Source organism: Camelus ferus, chromosome 14 (genome assembly GCF_009834535.1).
Source record: "Camelus ferus isolate YT-003-E chromosome 14, BCGSAC_Cfer_1.0, whole genome shotgun sequence".
NCBI lineage: Eukaryota > Metazoa > Chordata > Mammalia > Artiodactyla > Camelidae > Camelus > Camelus ferus.
Genome location: NC_045709.1, coordinates 39,547,041 through 39,563,560, shown reverse-complemented (window position 1 = coordinate 39,563,560; position 16,520 = coordinate 39,547,041). Strand labels below are relative to the sequence as shown.

Sequence of the window (16,520 nt, the reverse complement as noted above, 5' to 3'; positions counted from 1 at the left end):
TGCTTTCTCTCTCTCTGGCTTTTTAAGAAGCACAATCAGCACCTACAGCTGAAGTTCCATTTCTTGTCTTCGTATTCTCACGAAGTAGCCTCTAATGTGCAGTTGTAAATCTTTCCCGTGACGCTGATGTTTTTTTTTACTACATATAAGCCATGCTACATACATAAACCTATTTTTCTTTCGAAGTTTACGTAATTGCTATCATTATTTACATGTCACTTGCAACACTATGCTTTCGTTACTTATTCTTGTCTATATGTATGCTATAAGATCCTTTATCTCAATAGTGTTCAGATAAACCTGAATGTTCTAAATTTCCCTCCATAGTTTCCCTTTTGTAAGGAATTCTTGAACATGTCCCTTTTTCCATGTATGTTGCAGCAAGTTTAAGGTAGATTATAGTGAGTATAATGTTCTTTAATTACCATCCAGAGGGCTTCTGCTGACTCACACTTCTACCAGGAACAAATATTTGCATATTTTGGACATCATTTGATATTATCAGAATTAATTGTCAAAATGAGTTAAAATAGATTTAAGATATCTTGTTTTTATGTCGCTTTGCATTTTTAAAAATAGTATTGAAGTTGAGCATCAGCTCATAAGTTTATTCATATTTCAACCTCTTGTCTTTATGTATTTTTCATTTTTCTGCTAATTATTATAGTTCACTGTGTATTATGGATACTATTATTTTGTGTTACATGACTTGAATATATTTACTCCTGATCAGAGGCATATCTCTTAGTATCTTTTTTAAAGAAATGTGGTTTTATTTTCAGACATGGATTTTTGTTTTAAGTTAGTTTAAATGTATTAATCATTTCCTCCATGACATATATCTTTGTCACATTTTTTCATTACTCTGTCATAAAAATGTCCTTCTATGTTTTATTAAATTTTCCCTAAAAATGATATTTACATTAGATCTTTCAGCTAATTAGAATTAATGTATTTGACTGTGATTAAATAGAATTCCTTTTTTTTTCTTTTTTCTTATAGCTGTTCATGGTCTCAGCACCACTCATTAATTTATCCATTATTTTCTTTCAGATTTACAGCTTTTCTTTCATTATGTATTAGTCTCTTCTAAGTGCATATCATTCTTTAGCTGAACCATTTAACCTTGCACCAATATAATACTTTTTAAATTACTGGGTTTAAAAAAATAATATATAACAGGGTTCATCCTCTATTCTTATTTTTTTAATATTATTGGCAATTTTGGATAACATATGAATTTTAAGATCAAAACATGAGGAAACAGTGTGAGAAATTTTATTTGCATTGCAATTAATTTGTAGAGTAATTGCGGAGTCATACCATTTGTTTATAACATTAATTCCCCCAAACATAAATATGGTATATTTCTTCACTTACTTAGGTCTAACTTTGTGGTCTTCAATGAAGTATTATGATGTTTTTCATATACGTCAGAGACATACTTTGTTATTTGTTTGTAGGTATCTTATGATTTTAGTCACTAGGAGAAGTATCATCTTTTAAAATAACATGATACATTCTGGATAATTTCCTCATGTCTATTATTCAGTTTACTAATTTTCTCTTTGACCCTGCCTTTATATGGTGTTTTAATCCAACTACTGATGCTATTAATTTAAATTATATTATATTTTTAAAATAATTTATAAAATTTCCATCTTACTCATTGTAAAGAAACCTATTTTATATTGTTTATCGTATTACCGTTTTGTTATCTCCCATTCTGTGGCCCTGATCTTGCTTTTTCACTTTTTGTGCCGTCTTGTATTTGTAGTATATTATTTTTATTGCAAACTCATCTTTGGTTGGGCTTTTCTTTTTCCTTTGAGAATGCCTTCAGTATGAGACAGTGCATAATGATTATGTTAACTTATTCCAAGACTTCATGGGAAATCTCCCATTTATATATATATATACACACACACACACATATAGTATAAATTTGAACATCAAAACTGCCTTAGCTGAAGATTTACTCTCCTTCAAAATCTCAGGGAAAAAAATTCTCCAGAGCCCAAGAGAACACAGAAAACTTTTTGATTTCTCCATGTGCCAGTGGGTGGATTTTTCAAAGACCTTTGCTAATGCAGCTCCTTGAGGGTCCAAGACTTGTGGAATGTTTTTATTTTCCACATCCTGCTTCCTCCTCAGACTTAAGGCTTCAGTTTCTGTCTTTGTATTAAAACTGAGCCCTTAAGTAGCCAAGAATTATCCTCCACTCATATCCTCAACACCCAGGGCAGCCTTAGTGATAGATTAAACATTTCTTGTCCTAGATTTAAATCCCTTCTTCTTTTAGGAAACCTAGGGATTATTTTTTGTTGAAAATTCAACTATACATTTAAAATAGTTTTGTGTTATCTTTGTTACACATTCTAGGTATATTTAATGGGAGAGCTTTTAAATCACCTTAGTTTAACATATTATTATGAGGGTGTCTATGATTTCTAAGGTGCCTTCCGATTCTAAAACATTATGTCTTTGTTTACTCTTTTCCTGGTAATCAATGTGAAACTGCACACACAGTGATTTTAATGCAATCAAGCCACCAGAACTAAACAAAGAAATTTACAAAATCAAGTCTGTTCACATGCCAGGCAAGGGAACACACACCAATGAAGACATCCACTGAGTAATTTGCTAATGGTGAAAAATCAAGATTTTTTTCATTGCTTGCTTGTGTACCCATTACAAGTGCAGGACATGTTGGTGGTTATTACTGCTCTTGCCCTGGGTCACACTGTGAGGAATCTGGCAGGATCAGGAAGGAATCTCAACCTTCAAGTTGGCTCATGTGACTTCAGCAGTGATGATACAGTGAGTGTTAGAGACCTGGACTCAAGCCACAGACTTTTTTCATGTCTCCTCAAAAGAGCGTTTTAAGAACAAGCCTTCTGTACTTCAAATTGGTTGATTTAAATATTTAAGACTTGCTAATAATGTGTTTATAAACATTAATGTGAAGTTAATTGAACTTAATGTTGAATACTTTTAAGCATTCACCTAATAAACCACAGTTAAACATTGTTATGCTCAAAAAAAGGAGGCGTTTATAGTAATTTTATAAATTAAGTATTGGAAACTTGCAATAGGACAGAATGAATCCATAGGTCTGTATACAGTTGGTTGCATCAAATCCCATTGTTCTTTGGTTGGAATAGAGTTCTTAGTTTGGCCCAGTAAGAGTCTGGCAGGCCAGATTCATTCAACATTCCTGATCCTTCATTAGCTTTAGTCGGCCAGAAGTGGTGGGATAAAACATAATATTCAATTTTATCGTCTCCTTAGTAAGTGCATGGACATTTTTCCTTTTAAGTTGGTACTATGTGTGAAAGTGAGTGCAGAATAATTTCGCTCTCCAAGGTAGTGTAAGAATAGGCATCACTTACCTTATCCACAGCATGCAATATTAGTATCAGTTCTGTTAAACTTAGTAAGACGTATTTTCACAGCGTTGTGGACAGCTAGGGACCATGCCTCACTTCTCTGGAGAAAGAAATAAAATTGTTAACTTATGTTGATTCAAAAGCATATTAATAAAAATTTTAAAAATAAATGCCTAACTTCACCCCAATGATAAGAAATGCATTATTTTCACAACTTTACAAAATAAGGCTCTTTAGATCTAACTGAGTTCATCAAACTGGCAAATTTTCTGATGATTTCTGTTTAATAAAATAAATTTAACTCTGCTTAAAAAGAAACAAAACATGAAATAGTATAACTCCAACTTGCCCCACATTTTGAGTTTGAAAATTATTCTATATCATTGTCAGTTAACTTATACTACTATGCTGTAACCAAATTATGATATGCTGATTGATTACCAATGTAATTAGTTTACTAATAATGATAAGACACAAATATTATTAGGATCTCATGAACTCTGAAGAATAAATAAAGCAAGCACTGTATTATTTTCACTTTATAACTTAATATTTTTCAGCTCAAAAATATATAAATTCTGAATGCTAATAGTGATTCAATTAATGAGAACTATTCAGAGAAAAAGAATAACAGAGCTTTGAGCAGTAATAAAATATTAACCTAAGGTTAAATGTAATCAGACACTGTTGAAAAATTAATGCAAAATAGGAGACTCAAAGGAAGTTATATTTCAAAAACCCAGATCCTAACAAAGTTGCTTCTGAAGATAATATAGCTAGAAAATTGACCTTTTAAAGAAAAGATTTTGGTAGATTTTATAAAATAATGTATTTATAATATAAATAATAACGTAATTATAATATTCTATACAACTATATAGTTAATACTAACACCTTAGAAAATTATCTTTTGAATTTTTATATAAATTTTATAATTTTTAATCATTTAAAATCAAGAAGTTGTGAGTATGAATCCCTAATAAGTATTTTGGTATTTTTAGCCCATAAGCTGTGAAATTTGGTAAAAATCTTAACATTATATGAATATTCAAAGAAGTATTGCCATTACCACTGGATAGAGTATAGTATCCTAGAAATGCAAGGAAAAACTGAGTTAAAGTTTTATCAGTCTCTCTAAATCTGTTAGTAGCAATTATATAGGCTTTTGTAATACAATGTCATACATTATATATAATAGGTAAATTTTTACTGAGATATGTATTATGTAATGTATAGGTTGCTATAATTGAATACAATATATTTGCTAGTAGTTAACCTGGTTGAATATTTTTGGCATGGGAAGTAAATGTGAATGCTTTGGAAAGCTTAAGAAAAATAAAGCTTTAGTTTCTTGTGCAGAACAATTTTCAGACATTCAGTGAAGTATTTCTTTGTGGAAAATATCAAAATTGAAATAGGAATCCCGGATTTGAGTTCTGATTCACTATTCACTGCATCATCTAGAGACTTGTCCACTTAGAGCTCAATTCAGAGCTCAGTTCCTCATCTGTAATAAATGGCTTTATTGGTTTTTATGAGGACTGATTGAAGTAATATAGTTATAAGCATGTTTCAATGGAAAATCATTATGCACAAATTATATAAAAATGTACTTCTGAAATTGTTCACACAGCATTACGAAAATCATCCGTTTAATCTGTATTTAAGTGCATAAGTCACACCCACACCGAGATAAAGTAACCCATGCACCATTAAAATAGAATGAGAGTGGGCTCTCATGTTTATTGCATCTTGAAAGTTATATTCCTTTGCCTGGTACATTTTTAAAAACAAATTACTCATTTGCTATCATGTAACATAAAATCAAGGCTTGTTGAGTTTGACACAGTACTTGCTTACTATTGAAAGGAAACTAAAAAATACCTTATCTTTACATCAAATTATGTTATCAGTGGACTAAGTTTCAACAAATCATGCTGTTATAATAAGGCGAATGAAGTAAATTCGTGAGAATACCGTTTATTTACATGACGACATTTCTAAAATTGGATCCCCATGTTCCAGGTAACCCTCTGGACAAGGAGAAGCGATCCCCCTCTCTGCCAGAAGGTGGCACTGCACTCCTCGTTGACAACATTCTGAGGCGGGTGCAGTGAAGAGATTATTCTCCATCTAGAAAGAAGCTGGGGTTTAGAACATTATGTTTGAAATAATGAGACGCATGTGATTAATTTCCTAAAGAATAATTTTACTTTTGTCTTTTTGGGGATAGATGTGCACACTAAGTAAAAATGAACAGCTGTTGAGAATAAAAGGAAAATGCTTCATTTAGAACCTATTAATTTCTATCATCGTTGTTCAGTACAATATTCTCAAACTTAATTACTCATGTAAAGAACATTATGACTAAATGTGAAATAGTCTTCTTTACTCCCCTCAAGATTTTTTTTTCTCTTTCTAACCAAATGGTGTGGCCAACTCTGTTTATTTACCTTTCCCGCAGACATGTCACGAGTGTTTTTAAACCACTCACTGACACTGTGGTCTGGGTACCCACTTTGGCACTAGTTTTCTCCTCTCCCCCACCTTAGCTTCACGAAAGTAAACGTATCAGTTAATCATTGCTGCTGGAGGCTCTACTTGGAGAGAACAGGGCTCTTTAAAATTACTGGTAGCATAAAAAAGAACCAAAGCCTGATTCCTCCCCGCTCCCACCGCCCTGCGCAGCCTCGGGTCAATTTAGGTAGATTCCTTGTAGCGCTAAAGGTTATCATTTGCTGACGGCAGAAGGAAAGAAAGGCGGTTGAAAAGACCTATTGACAGCTAAAAGAGGCGCAAATTGATTACCTTTAAAGAAATACAATAGGAGGAACTACTTTGCTAAAAGCACAGCTTTGAACGAGCCCTCACTTAATTGTCAGAGTTGGGAGTAAAAATGGCAACTAATGAGACAAAAAAATGAAGGAAAAGAGAGAGAAAGAATGAAAAAAACCTTTATGTACGTATTTATTTTGTACCTTTGATTTTCGCTAAGTTGTTTCAGTCATAGTCACTAAGTGCACGACAATGATGATATAAAATAAAAGCCAAAAAAGTAAAAAGACATAGGGAGCTCATTGTTTAAAGAAATTGTTCAAAATGTCATGGAATAGATTTAATAAGTAAATGTAACAGTGCATAATTTTAGTGGTCATCCCTTTCTTGACATGTCTTTTTCCTAATTATCTTAAAAATGATAAAAAAAAATTCACCAATTAGTTTATTTTTAATTTTGAAAGTGGAGGAAAAATAGTTTTTAGTGGCAGCATTTGATAATTATAAAATTAGATGTCTATAGGAGAGAATAGTGTTCATTAATTTTAGTTGACTTGGGAATGATAAAAAAGCTTTTATTCTAGATTAATTTTATTTTATGTTCAGGCATGGGATTGCTGATTACTGAAATGCAGAATATATTTTTCAACAAATAACTTTATGTTTGCATGACAAGCACATACATTTTCCATTAGTATTTTTTGAAACCAGAAATAAGTTTAGCTGACACTATAATCATGAAATTTTATTGAGGACTTATTAAAATATATTGAATATTGTGCTCCTGTAGAAGTTTAAAGAATACTATTAATTTTGTATCTTCCTACACATTTCTATATTGAAATAATACACTTCCTTTTTCTGTTAAAAGTAACTAAGTTTCCTGGTTCATCATTTAAGATGGACTCAAAGTAACATATTTACACTTATATGACTGAAAATACAAATTCTGGACTCAGTATCTGGAGTATCATGATACAATAGCTTGTGTTTATTTTATGATATATATGTAACTAACCGTAAAGGAAGATCTACACAATACATTTTCCTGTATTGGATAATAGATAAGAGGGAGTGTTTTAACTATGGATTCCATCAACATGATAAAATCCGTCTTGAGAATGGTTGTATTTAATCTCTGAAAGGGAGCTTCAAACCATTTCATTCTCATGCTAAATGAGCTACTGCAGCAGCTGTGTAGACAGACTACTGCTGCAACTCTGAGGAGCTGGTGATGGCCTTTAAGAGGGATGGAAGGGGCGATCCTCGTTCACTCCTGCCCCAGAGGCTCCTCTTTCTGACACTTCTGCTGCACGGGAGTGATACTCCCCTACCTTCTGTTTAGGGAGCTTTTTACTGCCCAGGAAGATTAACCGCTTCATCCTTTGTGGTCCCTTTGTAGACTATCTAGCTTTTAATCGCACAGGTAACAATGATTCACTCTATTTTTATTAATCTAGTTCATCCTGCCAGACCATGAGTGTCTTAAAGTTGAGACTGACTTTCCTTTTGAATTTCCAATGTTTAACACAATGATGAACGTATAGCAGAAACTCAAGCAGAAATTTAATGTACCTTCATTAGAGGAGTGAAAGGAAAGAAGAACAGGAGGATGGAAGGAGGGAGAATGCCAATTTCCTTACGTTAGTACTTTTAAAATATATATTCTTTGAAATTTGTTGAAGTATATTTGATTCACAGTGTTTGAGTTGTACAGCAAAGGGATTCAGTTGTACATATCTATTCTTTTTCAGATTTTTTTCCATTATAGGTTATTGCAAGATTTTGAATATAGTCCCCAGTGCTATACAGTAGTCCTTGTTGTTTATCTATTTTATATATAGTAATATGTATCTGCTAATACCAAACTCCTAATTTATCCTACCCCTTTCCCCTTTGGTAATCATAAATTTGTTTCATATGTCTGTGGGTCTGTTTCTGTTTTGTAAATAAGTTCATTTGTATCCTTCTTATTAGATTCCACATATAAATGATCTCATAGGATATTTATCTTTCTCTGACCTACTTCATTTACCGCGATAATCTCTAGGTCCATCTCTGTTGCTGCAAATGGCATTATTTCACTCCTGTTTTATGGCTGAGTAGTAGTATTCCATTGTGCACATGTGTATATTACATCATCTTCTTTATCCAGTCATCTGTCAATAGACATTTAGGTTGTTTCCATGTCTTGGCTATTGCAAATAGCGCTGCTATGAACATTGGGTTGAATGTGTCTTTTCAGTTAGAATTTTCTCTGAATATATGCCCAGGAGTGGGACTGCTGGATCATATGGTAACTATTTTTAGTTTTTTTAAGGAACCTCCATACTGTTTTCCATAATGGCTGTACCAGTTTACATTCCCACTAGCAGTGTAGGAGGGTTCCCTTTTCTCCACACCGTCTCCAGCATTTATTATTTGTAGACTTTTGGGTGGTGGCCATTCTGACAGGTGTGAGGTAATACCTCACTGCAGTTTTGATTTGCATTTCTCTAATAATTAGCGATGTTGAGCATCCTTTCATGTGCCTGTTGGCCATCTGCATGTCTGCTTTGGAGAAATATTAGTACTTTCATGATGAGGTTCTTAGTCAGTATTGGGAAAGACAGCCATCCTTTGGTATCTGCAGGGAGTTGCTTCCTTGCTTCTAGGACCCAGCCCCCTAGCCCCTCAAGATACCAAAATCTACTGATGCCCAAGTCTTCATGTCAAATAGCACAGTATTTTCTCAGAACCTGTACACAGCCTCCCACATACTTTAAATCATCTCTAGTTTGCTTGTAGTACCTAATACAATGTAAGTGCAATGTAAGCAGTTGCCAGCTGCACAGCAAATTCAAGTTCTACTTTTTGGAGCTTCCTGGAATTTTTAAAATGTATTTTTGATCTAGGGTTGGTTGAATTTGCAGATGCAGAACTTGCAAATACAGAGGACTGACTGCATTTACACTTCATGCTAAGTGTGGTCTTTAGACAGCCTTTGTTTAATGCACTGTTAGTTGCTGACCACCTGCGTGCGCGTGCGTGCGTGTGTGTGTGTGTGTGAGATCCCGGGAACAAAGCCCTACAGTTCTAACTATGACATCCCTGCTCCAGTTTCACCTTCTCCCACCCATTGGTGTTCAGGAGAAACAGTGACAGCCACACCCTGTTCAGTTAGCACCACGGTACATCCTCATTAAGATGTATTATTTAAATGTACGTATTCCAGGTAGCCGCCATGCAGGCATATTATGTCTACTCTGATCATAAATATTTACTTAGGCCATGAACAACATGTGAAGCATTTGAATATTTATGGCTTTATAGTTTTATTAAGATATTAATTCTTCAAATTAAAATTTTATATTCAGCAAGCTAGACTCTAGAATAAATAAATTGTAAGCCAAATTTAATTTAAAAACCTGGATATTTACCTAATGATTTTCAGTATCGAGGCTTAATTGGGGCTGAAAATATTTCAGCAACAAGATGCTTACATTCAGTCTCTTTCCCAGCCTTTATCTATAGGTAACTATGGTTTATTGAGCCCATCTAAGTACCGTTACTTCTTTATGCCAATTTATCCTCATAACAACCCTGTAAAGTAGAGATAATGATCATTTTACAATTAAAAAAAAAAAAAGAACTGAGAGTTAAGCACTTGGCTGAATTCCCCCACCTCATCCCGTGCAGTTGAGATGGAAATCACCAATATCTCTGGAGGAGGAGCTGTGTTCAGCCACCTCCAGGCAGTGCATCGTTGGTCCAGGCAACGTGAGATGTGTCTGGTGGGCTTTCCCGCCTAGAGACAGGTTTAATCCTCATCCTGTCACTGTGGGCTACATATGAGGATTTGTTATTTGCAGGTGAGGGAAACAAGGAGTTAAAACAAGCCTCCTAAGTCCCTGAGCAAATTAAAGGGGCCCAGAAATCCCATGGTTCCAAGTTCAAGACTCACCCCGCTGCCTCAAGCTTGCCATACGATGCTTTTGCATTTTTCTTACTGAAAAACAGCATCCTCGTTCAGACACTGCATAGTGCTCGTAGCTGGAAATGTGTCCTTCACATTTAGAAATCAGTTTGCTCTTGTCGACTGAAATAAATGCGCAGCCTAAAAGTTGAGAGTTAGTTTTATCTGGTGGGATGACTCAAGCCGGGATGTCAGCCTCTCAGATGGCTCTGAGGGGCTGCTCCAAAGAGGTAGGGGAGGAGCTAGGATATAAGAGCTTTACAACAAAGACCAGGTTGTTGGAGTAATAAAAGATTGCTTGTTATCTGAAGAAAACCAGGCATCTTAAGTTGAAGAATTTAGCGCTTCTCTGTGTATGAGAGGAAGCAAACATTTGGGCTCATTGTATTCATTCCTTTGACAAGCACCTAGCTATCTAAGGCCAGTGTCCTGTCCTTTCTTGTTCTGAGTCCCCTCAGGGTGCACCACTGTGAGTGGCTGCAGAGGCCAGGCTGCAGGCTTGTTTTCACCGGGGGGTGGCAGCAGCGGCTGATGACTTGGTTTCAGCATTCTTTGTTTACTGATATGGTTGCAGTATTTTCATTCACACGGTCGTAGCCCTTGGATACCCATGATGGTATGGTAATGCAAGGACGCATTAGAGAAGAGAATAGGAAAAAGTAAAGCTCAAGTGTAAAAAGGGGTTAGCAGAGGGCATATATGAGACTTTTTCTGACCTAACATTGGTGTGCCTGCTAGAGCTCTCTTCTAATGGTCTTTCTCCAACAATGTGGTCTTGAGGGCCATTTCCTCATCATCTGCTGTAGAGTGAGCAGAAAAGTATTTGAGGGTCATTATGGATAGCTAAAGGGGCACAAATCCAAAGAGTTCTGGTATCAGAAAAAGTAAGTTAATCTTACGATAATTATCATTGAAAATTCCAAACCTTAAATCAGAGAAGCATTAGCCATCTAGTAAGGCTCTTTGCTATAAATGTGTGGAGATTGGTACTGCATTAAGGATAATTCAGGAAGGCACGAATTAAAAACCAGGATAGGAACTGAAAATGCATGTGAAAATTGAGTCATAACATTGCATGGCCCTTCAGCATAAATCAATATTACAATATAGTTTGATATTAAGTTATGTCGATGCATTTTCTTGTATGCTAAAATATTTCTGAGCTATAGTCTATAGGCAGATGTGAAATGTGTGTGTGTGTGTGTTTTGAAATTCAGTGTTGTGTACGCTTAGTGCCTAAAATGAAAGTCTAACAAGACAGGACGTAAACAGTACCTAGTACAGGTGCACCTTGGAGGTATTTTGGATTTGGGTCCAGACCAGCGCAATGAAGCGAGCATCGCAGTAAGGTGAGTCAGCTGACGTTTTTGTCTCCCAGTGCATGTCGTGTAAAAGTTATGTTTACACTATCCTGTAGTCTACTAAGTGTGCAATCACATTCTGTCCAAGAGGACAATGTGCATACCTTCTTTAAAAAATACTCCACTGGTAAAAAATGCTAACCATCATCTGACAATGCCGGGTTGCCACAAACCTGCGATTTATGAAAAAACAGAATATCTGCCAATGCAGTGAAATGAGGTATGCCTAAAGGTATTTCAGAAGACGAATAGAAAAGAATGGTCAGGCACTATGCAAAATGTGTTGTATTTATTAGGTTCATATTCATTATTTAATCTTTAAAATAAACCTTTGAGTTAGGAGTGTATTGGCCCCAAATAAAGAAATGAATATTAACTTGCTCCTACTGTAGGGAGAGTGTTTCAAATCGAGGATTCAAATCCAAATCTGTTTGAGGCCAAATCCACTGCCTTTAATACGTACACTGCATTCCCGCTTAGATGTTCACACTGCCACTGTGCACGTGTGTCAGGAGCTGCGGAGAAGAAAGGACAAGCACAAGAAAAAGCAACTGATGTAGAATCATGAACTGAGGTGAGAGGGAAGGCTGTCAGGCCAACAGAAACTCCCGTAACTCTGAAAAGAAGGTTTCGATGAACAACCTCTGAGTCACAAATTGCAAATGATACTCCGTTTAGAATAAACTATTAAAATTTTTAATACAAATTATTTCATTTGCTTTCAAAAAGTTTTCCTGGCCACTGAGTTTATTCCAGGATTTCATTGATTCATCAGTTCAGCCACTCAGCATGGATTGATTATGGACTCGCTGTGCTTGGACTCAGAAAGGGACTCTGGACATGATCTGAAGAATGAACACGGGTCGGCTTCTGTTTTATAGATGAGTTCATTAGTGTCCTCTTTTTTCTTTTCTTTCTTTTTTTGTTTTAGATTCTACATATAAGTGATATCATATGGTATTTTTCATTCTCATTGTGGCTTACTTCACTTAGAATGACGATCTTCAGGTCCATCCATGTTGCTGCAAATGGCAATATTTTATTCTTTTTTATGACTGAGTAGTATTCCATTGTGTAAATAACTTCTTTATCCAGTTATCTGTCAATAGACATTTAGGTTCTTTCCATGTCTTAGCTATGGTAAAATGTTCTGCTGTGAACATTGGGGTGCAGGAGTCTTTACCAATTAGAGTTCCCTCTGAATATATGCCCAGGAGTGGGATTGTTGGCTCATAGTAAACAATCTTATGGTTACTGGGAGGAAAGGGTGGGGGGAAGGGATAAATTAAGGAGCTTGAAATTTACAAATATTAACCACTATATGTAAAAACAGATTTTAAAAACTGCATTTATTCTGTATAGCACAGGGGACTACATTCAATATCTTGTAATAACCTTCAATGAAAAAATATATGAAAACAAACATACGTATATATGACTGGGACATTATGCTGTACATCAGAAATTGACATGTTGTAACTGACTATACTTCAATAAAAATAAAATAAAATAAAACAAAAATAAAAACAACAATGAAAAAGAATGAATACAGGCTTACAGAGAGTATGAGCATTTATTGAGGAGGCCTGTGCACAGATCCATCAGCCAGAAATTCCTGAGCCTTCCAGAGGCTGAGAGCACGAGTTGGGCAGGAGAAAACAAAGCTTAGGGGGGAACTAGGGAAGAAGTCATTTTGCTTTTCATTGATAAGATCTTCTAAATTTATTTCTCTACGTGTCAGATTTATTAGAAACAAAGATGTATTCCATCCTGTGAAAGTAATACTGTGTAATATCCTATAGAATAAAGTATTAAGTATCTGTTATTAAATAGTTTGTCTAAAATTTTTAAATGTTAGTATCAGTTTGCCACCATTTATGCTAATGGCTCCTGATATTTTTATAGGATTTAATTCATGAGGTAATAGTTAATTTAAGATGTGTACTTTCTTCTGTACAGCAGTGGGAACAGAAATGAAGATTTCCATGTGCAAAAGCACTTAATATAAAAATATATGTGCTTAATATGTATTTAAAACTTGAATTTCAGTGATTTTAAGAGGGAGAAGTTGAGGTTTGATTAGCTTTTTATTGTTCTGTACGTCACCCGTCCTAAAATACAACCTTCGAGTTAGTCTCCCACTGAAGACTTTATTAAGAACTAACTGGACTCACGAAAGATGTTAGGCATGAAGTCTTGAAGAAATTTCACTTTTGTTTGTAAAACTTTTGCTGCGGCCCTTCTGTTCGCGATCCAAAGGCAACATTTCTGTAGCTGCTAAGCTATTCTGTTTTCAGCTTTCTAACATGCCAACATCAAAGCTGTAACTCTGCCCTTTCCTTATCCCCCTCAGACCCAGGGTAACTGGGAGAACGTTCAATGTCAACAGCAGCTCGTCTTTCCAATAAACAAACCACAAAGAGGGACGCATGCAGTTGCCAGGCAGTGGGTCAAAGTGGCGTATTCCCCATTCTGTCCGCACATAGTAAAACATGTGATGTTGCGCGTGACATGATCCTACATTACAGTCATGTTTCTTTGGGTGGGACTGCTGTGCAGGAATTGCTAAGATACTGAAATCAGTACAGTGGAAACAACTGTACAACTGATAGTGAGTGAGCTCTGGCGATGAGGGGAGGGCGTGGCACTGAAGACAGTGGGGGGTGGGGAGAGCAGGGCTGGTCATTTTTCTTTGTTGCCAAAAGCTCACTAAAGCCCCTCCACTCACAGATCCCTCCTGACACGCTTAATAAGCCTCATCTTCACTTCTTCACTCACAGGTTCCCTGCTCTGAGGTTCCAAGGACATAAAACAATAAATTAAACTCCCAAAGCTAGTCACTTTCATATAGACTTCATACTTGTGAACTTGAAATTGGGGAGTACCAAAAGCACAGTACATTTGGAATACCATAGTATTCAGAAAAGGAACTGCATATATATAAATATGAATGTCATGTCCACCGTAGGACGTCGTGATGTGGCGTGACCAGCAGTGGTGAGGCTGTCTGACCTCATCAGCCTGGATGGGTGCCTCTTTGGGACGGGTTTTACTGACATCACGTGCATCATTTTTTATAAAGAGTCTGTTTTTGTTTCAGACGTATGTGTTGCTTTGTCAGATTTATGGTAAATTGTATTTTCAACATCAGTCATTTTAATTAAAGCCTGTATAAAATCCAAGCCTGCTGTAGTGTTTTTATACACCTCGGTTCTGTAGTTCCAGTTTATCTCCATGCAGGTGCCTGTGCTCCCCCTCCAAGAAAATATCTTTTGAAAACTGCAGAATCGGTTGCTTTTGCTGCCTGTCTTAATTTTCATAGTAAAAGATGAAATATTTTTCTTAGAAAAAAAGGTGGTAGGCAGTCAGAAGGAAGTTGGAAAATATGATTTATATAGAAATATCATATTATTGTTCAGATCACATCTAGGACCCCCTCATATCTCTTAAAATAAAATCCAGATGTCTGTCTCCTGCAGGACTCTGTGACGATCTGCCATTTTTACTTCTTCTGCTCTGACCTACCGCGTGACATTGTAGCCACATGGCCTCCTTTGGCTCCTCGAGGTGCCAAAGAAATCCTTGCCTCAAAGCCCTCGCACTTGCTCTTTCTTTCTTCCTAAAACCGTGATGCCTGGCCATTTGGACCTGAGACTCCTTTTCATCTTTTCAGCCTTTGGTCAAATATCACCTTCACCAAGAAATCACCTGACTTTCTCTGAAGAGGTCAGCCATCCCTGATTATCCTAACACCCTATTATTTTACGCTAGAGAACTTATCCCCGATCCAAAGATGCCTCATTATGTTTGCTTATTTATTATGTGTTTGTCTATCATGTGTGTCTTTCCACTAAAATGTTACCTCTGTGAGTTCAGGAACTTTACTGCTGCTGTCTTACACCATATTCCTGGCACCTAGAACTGACTTTATTAATAAGAGGCATCCAAATAAAAATTTCTCCCATTGGCAGGTCAGTTCCTTACTAATCAGGAAGACTTCTTTACTAATAGGTAATGATTTCCCCACAGGATTCTGAGGTCCAGACTGATGACCGGCAGTTCAAAAATGTGTGTTATCTAATTAGCTCAGATATTATTCCTACTTTCATCATGAGGGAAAGACTGATATGAATGAATGTGTAAATAAGTCAGTGAGTTAATGAATTAATGACAAAGGTCACATACTGGCCTGATCAATTTTAATTTCTAGTTCAGGGTGGCCATTGGTATAATCTTTGCAGGTAAACTCCAGTTATAAAAGGATCCAAAGAAGCTCTCTCTGATGATCTGGAGTCACATCTCCATCTCCGAAATGGAGACATGGCCGCATACTCAAAATGAGCTGGAAAACAGTGAGTGTGAACCGGGTCCTGTCCCATTAATTCTGTACTAAAATCAAGACATCAGAGAGGTGGCTGGCTTATGGAGGATAATAGACTGTATGTTTTTTATTTTGTTTTAAAAAGTCAATATATATATTGTGTTTCATTTTAAAATGTGCTTAACATCCAGGGGGAGTCAATAAACGCTGTCTGACTCTCTTCCATGATAAAATAGCTTGCCATCAACTGTTACATCAACACCTGATCAAAAGAAATTGAAGAGAGCAGCACACTGCTGGGTAATTCTAAAGCTAGGTAGTAAAACCCCTTCTAGAATTGGATTCTCATTCCTATATATGTGACGACCTCTGTGAAAAATAAAGACATGACCATAACTTAGTCAAAGAGCCAGAAATAGCTTTTGAGAAGGGCATCATTCTGTCTCACTGCAGAGATCTGCATATTCTCCAAAATCCCAGCTTCTAGCCTGTAGTCCACCCAGCATCAAAGGTATGTGAAATATCCGGAGGCTTAATTCATTAATGCTAACATCACTCTTCCTTTCATTTGAAACAAAAGTAACATAGTAAACTAGTCAATAGGCTTTTCATTCAACTCCAAGATACAAATGTCCCCGGCGTCATAAAATAAACTCTCCGTATTTGGGGGGAAAAAATACAATGGTGAAAACTATTTCCTTTTATAAAATTTTAAAGTT

General features: G+C 35.9%; 1 protein-coding gene across 6 annotated transcripts in view; it reads left to right on the top strand.

Annotated features, from left to right (window-relative positions):
* GPC5 (glypican 5) overlaps nucleotides 1–16,520 on the top strand; it is a 1,150,604-nt gene that overhangs the window by 615,045 nt on the left and 519,039 nt on the right. The window contains exon 8 of one of the 6 annotated variants that reach the window (XM_032496789.1): nucleotides 5,415–6,477. The exons of the other annotated variants lie outside the window; for them this stretch is intronic. Within the exon in view, the coding sequence (XP_032352680.1) occupies nucleotides 5,415–5,506 (92 nt within the window). The 3' untranslated portion in view covers nucleotides 5,507–6,477. Of the gene's footprint in view, nucleotides 1–5,414; nucleotides 6,478–16,520 lie in introns of those variants that run through there. 6 annotated transcript variants of the gene reach the window in all.